Source organism: Musca vetustissima, unplaced genomic scaffold (assembly GCF_032173495.1).
Source record: "Musca vetustissima isolate MV318-11 ecotype Yass unplaced genomic scaffold, APGP_CSIRO_Mvet_v1 utg258093, whole genome shotgun sequence".
Classification (NCBI taxonomy): Eukaryota; Metazoa; Arthropoda; class Insecta; order Diptera; family Muscidae; genus Musca; species Musca vetustissima.
Window position 1 is genome coordinate 1 of NW_026875297.1, and position 10,175 is coordinate 10,175.

Sequence of the window (10,175 nt, forward strand, 5' to 3'; positions counted from 1 at the left end):
GTTGTTGGTTTTCATTTTGCCAAAAGGTGTAAAAGTTAGAAATGCCATCATTGGCTGTCGCCTAAAATTAACATAAGACCATCAATCTTCGAGTCAATGAGCCAACAGCTCATTACAAATACAACATACGAATAATTCCGGCTATTGCCTTTAGCCTTTTTTGGGATAGTGACCAATAATCCCTTTTATGTTATCCTTGTGTGTGTATGTTATGAGTGTGTGCCTGTATGGGGGAGATGAACTCGTGCTCGTGTCCATTCACCTGGAATGTTATTAACTTAATTAATTGCCTCATTTTAGCCAAACAATGTTGTGTTAATTTTCAACGAATTAAATGATAACATCGTGACATTAACTATAGGCACGTAGCCGTATGCTCACCAACAGTGAGCAGAGCACACGCTGTTTTATAGCCTGGCTACCTATCATCATCATCATTGGATAGGTGTAACGTTAATACTTTACCTTCTAGCCGTACATAGATACATATGTTTGTTTGTGCTCAAGTAAATGAAGATGTATGTATGCGTTTTTACATATCAATACAGGAATACATTAGGAAGTAAGGAAGATTTACATGAAATTCGAATGAGTGGCGCCCAACGTTTCCGAAGAAATTTATCAATATATATATATATATATATATATAGGGTGGCGTAGGGGATGATAGGTACCAAACAACGGCTCTGATTGCCTTTAACATGACGAAGTCCAGGCTTATATTGGTCGCTCTTTCATCTCAATTGTGGACACTGACCTCCCCGTGGTGCCACCTGGGGTACCTATTTTCATCACCCGAAAGACACCGTCTCCAGATTCCCTTCAGTAGATGAGCGAATTGCTATAATCCGTACAAAAACGAAGTTCTTCTACATCAGTCTTATTTGCGCCCAAGCTCCGACCGAAGACCGAAGATATAGATGAACAGACCAAAGACATATTTTACGAGCGCCTAGAAACAGCATATGACCGTTGCCCTGGCCATGACATTAAAATTCTGCTAGGAGATTTTAATGCAAAAATCGGGAAAGGGAAAATATCTTTGACCCCTTTGGTCGGAAAATTCAGTCTCCATGAAGACACATCAGACAACGGCATTAAGTTGCAGCAAAACAACATGGTAGTTAGTAGCACCAGATTCAAGCATATCGATATACACAAGGCCACCTTGATCTCTCCTGATCGAACAACGAGAAATTAAATCGATCATGTTGTGATAGACGGAAGGCATTCATCCAGTATTTTAGACGTCCGATCGATCCAAGGAGCGAATATCGATTCGGACCATTACCTTGTGGCAGTCACTCCTTACATACTGCAGTAAAAGCAACACTTGGGTACCAAAGACCACCATCAAGAAATCTGTGGTACATGCACAGTTTCCCTTCACCGTGGCTTGTGTTGCGATGTTCGGCTTATAATTGTGGCAAATAGATCGACTCGAAAAAACACATAAAAAACATTAAGTTTTCGGCCCACTTCATCCCAAAATTATTATCTGTTCATCACCGAAAACTATAGGCGTTGTCCTTGACCATAGCTGGATCCTCATGGAAAGTTTCAAAGCGATCAGCGTAATATTTCAGCCCTCTAGTGTGGTAATGGGTAACTAAATAATATCTCAGTACCTAAGCACCTGCCAATATATAAGTGTATCTCCCACATCCGACAATATAATTGGTATCGATTTAAAGTTCAACCACACCTCTTGGATATACTATCAACTTCTCAGGTCTGTGCCCTTCAGGGGTAAATCTATACGCCATAGAACACAAATTTAGTAATTTTTCACACAAAAAAATTTAGTATTTGGTTTATTTCATCCCCTAAATCTTAACTGATCTTTACCAAAAACAATAGGGGTCTTCATTGACCAGAACCCATCCTACATGCAAAATTTCAAGAAGATTGGTCCATAACTGTGGCCTGTATCGTGTTTACAACTTATAATGGACGGACGGACACACATGTCTAGATCAACTCAGCTAGTCGAGATATGGGTCTAGGACCAATATTTCGCGGCGTTACAAACTCTTGGGGCTGCACAAAGCTATAATACCCTGAAAACATAGTTGTGTAGGGTATAAAAAGCCACGCCTTGTGTTTGTCTTTGACAAAAAAAAAATATTTTTAAAAATCCACTCCTTGTTTGGTCTCTAGAAAAAAATTGAAAAATATATTTTTATTTCAAATTCACACCTTTCCTCTCCAAGAAATTATTTTCAAAAGGTCTTCGACTCTATTTTGTCCTCTTTACATGTGTCGCTACAAAGGACTTTTGGACCTTTGTTGTTATTATTTTTTTTATACCCTTCACCACACTGTGGTACAGGATATTATGTCTTTGTGCATATGTTTGTAACAGGCAAAAGGGAACGAGATAGACCCATGGTTCCTTTTGAGAATATGCAAGGATTAACTTTTTAAGTCGATTTATGCATGTCCGTCCGTCCGTCCGTTTGTCCGTCTGTCTGTCTGTCTTTCCATGTATTTTTGTGAGCAAAGTACAGGTCGCATTTATGATCCGAATTGGATGAAATTTGGCATAGGTCACTTATTCGGCCCAAGGACGAACCCTATTGAAATTGGGAAAAATCGGTTCAGATTTAGATATAGCTCCCATATATATATTTACCCGATTTAATGTAAACGGTCCCTATATATCATTCGATTTGCATGAAATTTGGTACAGCCTAATCATTTAGGTCTAAAATGATGTGTGTAAAATTTCATAAAAATCGGTCCAGATTTAGATATAGCTCCCATATATAGTTTCGTCCGATTTCATGTAAATGGTGCCCCAAAGTCCTAATATATCTTTCAATTTGCACGAAATTTGGCATAACGTACTGAATTGAGCCTAGAATGATGTCTCCCAAGTTTCGTGAAAATCGGTCCTGATTTAGATATAGTTCCCATATATAGTTTCGCCCGATTTCATATAAATGGTGCACCAAAGTCCCTATATATCCTTCGATTTGGACGAAATTTGGCGTAACGTACTGAATTAAGCCTAGAGTGATGTCTGTCAAGTTTCGAGAAAATCGGTCCAGATTTAGATATAGCTCCTATATATAGTTTCGTCCGATTTCATGTAAATGGTGCCCCAAAGTCCCTATATATCTTTCGATTTGCACGAAATTTGGCGTAACGTACTGAATTGAGCCTAGAATGATGTCTGCCAAGTTTCGTGAAAATCGGTTCTGATTTAGATATAGCTCCCATATATAGTTTCGTCCGATTTCATATAATTGGTGCACTAAAGTCCCTATATATTCTTCGATTTGCACGAAATTTGGCATAACGTACTGAATTGAGCCTAGAGTGATGTCTGCCAAGTTTCGATAAAATCGGTCCAGATTTCTATATAGCTCCCATATATAGTTTCGTCCGATTTCATGTAAATGGTACACCAAAGTCGCTATATATCTTTCGATTTGCACGAAATTTGGCATAACGTACTGAATTGAGCCTAGAGTTATGTCTGCCTTGTTTCGTGAAAATCGGTCCAGATTTAGATATAGCTCCCTTTTAATATAGATTTACTTTAAGTAATTGACGCACCAAGGAACCAATAGGCTGATAGGAACAAAACGTTCTGAAATTAGTATAACCTAACCTGTGACAAGTTTTTTTTTTGAAATCGCTTAATATTTGGATAGAGCTTCCATATATATTTTCGCCCGATTTCAAGTAAATTGTTAGTCAGTTTGACATCAATTTTTGCACAACTTACAAAATTTAGCATAGAATTACGCAGTTGCGTTTTCTAGAATTACAGACATAGCCCAACGGATGACCTATTTATATTTGTTTGAACTCGATTTACATACTTTATGGATAGATCTAGGTAGATTCACATTTAGATAAATATCACATATTTTATTTCATTCAATTTCATGTTAATAATCCTGTTTAATATACCCATAGTGGTGAAGGGTATCATATAGTCGGCACCGTCCGACTTTACTACTTTCCTTACTGGTTTTTCCTCTTTACATGTGTCGCTACAAAGGACTTTTGGACCTTTGTTGTTATTATTTTTTTTTTTTTGTTTTGCTTTATGGTGTTGATAGTCCTGAAAGAGTTATTGAATAAAAGTCAATTTCAATTTTCTTTCTTTTTTCTAAAGGACTCATTCATTTGCATAATGAGATGTATAAAAACACACACACACGCACTCAAGAAATCCTTAAAGGATTCCCATTGAGTATGTGTGTATTTTCTTAACTTTTCCGCTGTTAATGTTTCAACGCCCTAACACTTTTCCCCCATTCCTTTTGGTCCTCTCATTTTCTATAGCCATAATATATCAATTTGGCAGAGGGGGGTAATGGCAGAGGCGCACATATCGACTCCTGTCAAGGAATCTTTTGCTAACAGTTGTGTTTTGGGTTGTGCGCCTTTTAGCTTTGGTAATTAATTTCAATTTTTTCGCCGTTTCTTCCTTAATATGATTAACAGCCAGGACTACACAACTCTTTGCTTTACTAGCATGCACCCCGGGTGAAGGGGTGAAATGCCATTATCATGGGTGCATTCGATACACAGTATGTGGATGGTTGGTTGGTGGTGGTGGTGGTGGCTGGTAGTAACACCATTCATCGTGAGTCCTTTGGAAATTGTTACAAAAATTCAATAAAAAGGGGTTCCTTTTCCCCTTTCCCGCTTTTGTTGTTGTTGTTGTTGTTGTCCTGAAGTGTTAGTTAAATTTATTTATTTTTTTCCCTCTCGCTGGCATTTGTTTGGGATAATAAACTTGTACTCAACAATAATGTTTTTGAAATGTGGTCATATGTTATTCCCTTATCCCTTCAGATGCATATACATATGTATGTATGTAGATATGTTTATGGTGTATGTGTGTGTGAGTTCCCTCATACATCATTTGTAATTTTTTTTCTTGTTGGTTGGACAGGAATAAAAACATTTGCATTGTTTTTAGTAATTTGCCTACCATTGTTTGGAATAATTTTACAATATTTCAAAAAAAAAAATTGAATTGAAAACATTTCTGCAATTATGTATTCTCATCATTCATTATAATGTCAGAATTTGTGATTTTTTTTTAGTATTTTTATAAAGAACAAGTCGTGAATTTTTAAAAAATATTTTTTAAGTGTTAAACATGGGCATGGATTAAAAAAAAAAAATATATATATATATATATATATATTACTTAGCTGGCTTATGACAGAACTTTCATTCCATAAGCCGAGCTTAAAAAAGATTTCCAACCGCGTCGGTCTTTTGCCCAGTTTTTCCAATTTGAAAGACCATATTCGACAATGTTATCTTCCACTTGATCTTTCCATATTATTCGTGGCCTTCCCCATTCTGCGTGAACCATCAGCTGGTTCGCTTTTATATGCCTTCCGCGCTGGGACATCTTCATCCATTCTCACAACATGACCTAGCCAACGTAGTCGCTGCAGCTCAATACGTCTAGCAATGTCCGAGATGTCTGAGAATACCTGGTACAACTCATGGTTCATTAGACGGCGATATTCGACGCAGATCTTCGGCCCATAGATCTTTTGGAGAATTTTCCTCTCAAAAACTCCAAGAGCTGTCTCATTTGGTTGCGCAATTACCCATGCTTCAGATTCATATAACAACACGGGCAGTATTAGCATCTTGTAGAGTGTGAATTTGGTCTGGCGGAAGGTGGCCTTGTTTCTAAACTGCTTACTTAGCCCATATCCTTCTTCGTTTTGTTTATGGCGGTACCAAGGTATATAAAATCTTTGACTACCTCTAAGTTGTAGTTCTCAAGTTTCACAGTTGGTCCGAGTCTGGTGTACAGAGTGTCATTTCTGTTCACTTTTGCCTCGGTATGGCCCAATAATGTCATTAACCATTGGCTTCAATCGTTCACACAGCACACTGGATAGCACTTTATATGCGATGGGAGGAAGTCTAATTCCTCTATAGTTGGCACATATCGTCATGTCTCCTTTTTTGTGCACGGGACACAAGATGCTGAGGTTACAATCATTGGGCATGCATTCTTCTAGCCAAATTGTACTAATCAGTGCATGCTCCTGACCAGCATCTGATCGCCAGTCTTGAATAGTTCGGCTTGTAACCATCGGCACCTGCTGCTTTATTATTCTTCAGCCGATTGATTGATATTCAGACTTCATATTTGCTATGTGGTATACACTCTATACCGTCATATATTATTGGTTCTGGGGTATCCTCTTCACCGCTACTTTTTGATACCAGAAGGTTTTCAAAATTCTAGCGTACTTAATTAAGTCTAGAATGGTGTGCGCAAAGTTTCGTAAAAATCGGTTGAGATTTAGATATAGCTCCCATATATAGTTTCGCTCGATTTTAGGTAAATGATGCACCAAGGTCCCTGAAAATCATTCGATTTGCACGAAATTTGGCATAGCGTACTAAATTAAGTCTAGAGTGATATATGTTAAACTCCGTGAAGATCGGTTCAGATTTAGATATAGCTCCCACATCTATCTTTCGATTTGCACGAAATTTGGCACAGCTTACTGTATTGAGCCTATAATGATGTGCGCTAAGTTTCGTGAAAATCGATTCGATTCAGATTAATTTTCGTGAAGATCGGTACATAGTGCAACAAAGTCCCTATATATCCTTCGATTTGCACGAAATTTGGCATAGCGTACGTAATTGAGCTTGGAGTAATGTGTGCCAAGTTTCGTGAAAATCGGTTCAAATTTAGATATAGCTTCCATATATATTTTCGTCCGACTTAATGTATATATATATATATTCCGATTTGCACGAAATTTGACATAGCGCACTGAATTGAGCCTGGAGTGATGTGTGCCAAGTTTCGTGAAAATCGATGCAGATTTAGATATAGCTCCCATATATAGTTTCCTCCGATTTTAGGCAAATTGTGCAACAAACTTTCAATATTTATTTCAATTGAGACACGATTTTGCAGAGCGTATTAAAATAGGTTCACATTGATGTATACGAAGGTTTGAGAAAATCGGTTCAGATTTGGGCGTGGATTTTTTTCAAGGGTTACTAAGGGCATGGCTTTTTTAAAAATATTTTTTCCATAGTTAAAGGTTTTTTCTTTATCTACAACAAGGTGTCCTTGTTGAATTTGCAATATCCGTGACCTTGAAATTCTGCATGCCACGGACACATTCTCGTTAGCGGAAAACTGCATTTTTTTCTTTTTTTGCATTTGATTACATCAAAACACATAGCCTTGATGATAGATATTTTAATTAACACCCTCTGAGTCTCAGTGCAGTAATTATACATCGCTTATGAAGTCATCATCATCATCACCCGGTACAGCAATGCCACAGGTTGAGGCGCAAAAAAAGTCCACAGAAGGTGGTTCAAAGCGGCAAATCGAGGTACTAGTGTATTTGAAAGCTATAAAATAGCCAACAGGATATGCAGTCACTTTTAGTTTAACGAAAATATTAAAGAATAACGTAAACGATGAAATAGTTCGGAAAATAGAAAAGATATATAACATTTCTTGAATAAGACCTCAATATGCCAGACAAATTACAACACCAAAAGAAAAACGTTGACAAAACTGGCTCCAATGATTCCGCCATTGGTTTGGAACATTCACCCAAAATCCGTAGGAACTCACTGCGGAAACATATCAAAGAAATCTATATGGAATTTTGTTCGAATACTTCCATCCATGGATTTCAATATTTTGGCCAGCATCGGCCACGCAAAGAAATCGCATTTTGGATTATAATTTTCATCATCACATTATATTTTTGTACAACGATTATTGTGAAAATCTATGTGAAATGGTCGGAAACCCCAGTGATAGTGAGTTTTTCGGAGAAATCAACACCCATCTGGAATATACCATTTCCCCGGGTAACCATATGTCCGGAGACGAAGAGGGCCATTAATAAGACAGGTAATTGTGTTAAAGCAGTAGGATACATTCGAATCTTAAATCTATTTTTAGGGAAATTAATTGGGCGCCAGTTGTTTTTTCTCTCTCTTCCTTTTCAGATCCCACCTACTTCGAGTTGGTACAAAAATTGGACACTTATATAGACAACGATAACCGTTCGTATTTTTCAAATTTTTCTCGTCACGACCACGAAGATATTCTAACATTAATGCAAATTTGTCAGTCCCGTATTGAGGGTATTCTCGCATTACCGGAAACAAGGGAAAACTACACCATCGACTATATCGGGACTTTAGATAAAATGTTGCCGGGCTTTCAAAAATATTTCTTCTCCTGTAATTGGTTTGGCAATCAAGTCAACTGCAAAGACCTGCTAACAAAAGTCTATACCGATGAGGGTATCTGCTATACCTTTAATAGCCTGAAAGCTGATGATTTATATCACGATCGGGTGGTGCGCTCACAAATGAGAAAAGAAAAGAACAACACAAAGAATGGCGGGCAGAAACTGGCCTGGTCATTGGAAAAGGGATATGCAGCGGGCAGTGATATTAACACCTATCCTGTGAGGGTGTTGAGTTCAGGTTCAGCGGCAGGATTTCAAATTACCTTGCAAACGTTTACCAATGAGACGGATTACACCTGCAACGGTCCGACCCAGGGTTTTAAGATAATGCTAAACTCGCCCGATGATGTACCCTCGGTGGTCAAACATTTTGTTCGAGTCTCCATGGATAGGGAAATTTTGGTGGCGGTTAAACCAAAAATGATTACCACTTCGGCGAATATTGAAGCATATCACCCTGAGAAGCGGCGTTGCTATTTGAACAAAGATCGCCAATTGAAGTTCTATAAAATCTATACCCAACGGAATTGTGAACGCGAATGTGTAACAAATTTCACCTATTCGGAATGTGGTTGTGTTAAATTCTCCATGCCTCGAACGGCCGATATGCCCATTTGTGGTGAGGATAAACTTTGGTGTTATCGTCGTGCCCGCGACAATTTGTTGATGAAACAATTTAAGGAGGGTTTGGAACATTCCGAAGGCAATGGCGGTTGTAATTGTATGCCCGGTTGTACATCGCTGGAATATGAAACGGAAATTTCGGAGGGTAGTTTTGATTTGGTAAATACCCTCAAGGCTTTTGATAACTACGAAGATTATTATGCCTCATATCCGGGTGGTAAAATGTCTGTGGTACAAATCTATTTTAAGGATAATCAATTTATTACCTCCCGACGTTCGGAACTGTATGGTATAACGGAGTTGTTGGCGAATTTTGGCGGGGTCTTGGGACTGTTTATGGGTGTTTCGCTGCTAAGTGTGGTGGAAATTTTCTATCATTGTTCGCTGCGTTTGTGGTCGAATGTGAGACGAAATAATGGATAACTTGGGGGGTGGGAAATTGAGACCTGAAGAAAGGTTCTGATTGTCTAATAGTAGATAATTTTTAATAATAGTTTTAAGCCTACCAAATTAATTGTATACACTTCTAATTGATTTAAAATAAAATTTTATTTATTTTTGATTCAAAATCGTTTAAAGCAGTAATTACATTCGAATTTTTCCGGACCGAATTTTCATTGACGGTTTCTGTCCCAAATCAGATCACTAAAACCATCATTTGAGGTCTCTGAAAACTTTTGTAGCTTCAGCTGGAAATTTACAGATACATTTGTAAACCCGCCTTGGAACCTATATAAATTGCTACCCCCTATTTGGCAAATATATTTGTAAACCAGCCTTGGAATGTGAACTCTAGAGGGATAGGTTAATAAATTGCTATCCTCTACGTACTCTTCTTCTTTGGGGTTCGTAGTCGAGGAACTGAGTGTAGAATAATTTTAAGACCCTGAATCGCCCTACTAAAGATGTAGTCAAACTCCAGAAGGAAACTGCTTTCCTCTACTCATAGAGAAAATTTAACAGATCTATTGGTAATTTAAGCGTGGTTTTAAAAAAAATTTCAAGGGTTATCGAAGGCTTAGATTTTTTTTTAAAATCGTTTTTCAATTTTCCTATAAAAGGTCTCATGTTCTTGGCTTTGAAGCATTTGATTACGTCAAACACATATCCTTTGATGAGAGACATTTTATTTAACACCCCAGGTGGTAGGTACAGCGATAACACAGGTTATGGCAGGAAGTCATGCGAAGGTAAATACAAACTTCAAAACGGGGTACTGGTGTTTTTTCTAAACTATAAAATAGCCAGCAGGATCTAAAGTTGACGTTAGTTGTGAAGTGGGAACATTGGAGGATAGGGTAAAATAAG

At 37.8% G+C, this 10,175-nt stretch overlaps 1 protein-coding gene across 1 annotated transcript; it reads left to right on the forward strand.

Moving 5' to 3' along the window:
* Positions 1-7,509: 7,509 nt before the first annotated feature.
* LOC133337776 (pickpocket protein 28-like) lies at positions 7,510-9,290 on the forward strand. Its single transcript, XM_061545977.1, has 2 exons — positions 7,510-7,897; positions 7,996-9,290. Exons 1-2 carry the CDS (start codon positions 7,510-7,512, stop codon positions 9,288-9,290), a joined length of 1,683 nt encoding a protein of 560 aa, XP_061401961.1.
* The last annotated feature ends 885 nt before the right edge of the window (positions 9,291-10,175 follow it).

Excerpts from the sequence above, each read along its gene's own strand:
- LOC133337776 (XM_061545977.1), top strand. The coding sequence starts at position 7,510 with ATGCCAGACAAATTACAACACCAAAAGAAAAACGTTGACAAAACTGGC. Across the intron at positions 7,898-7,995 it reads GAGGGCCATTAATAAGACAG|ATCCCACCTACTTCGAGTTG; the intron begins GTAATTGTGTTA and ends CTTCCTTTTCAG.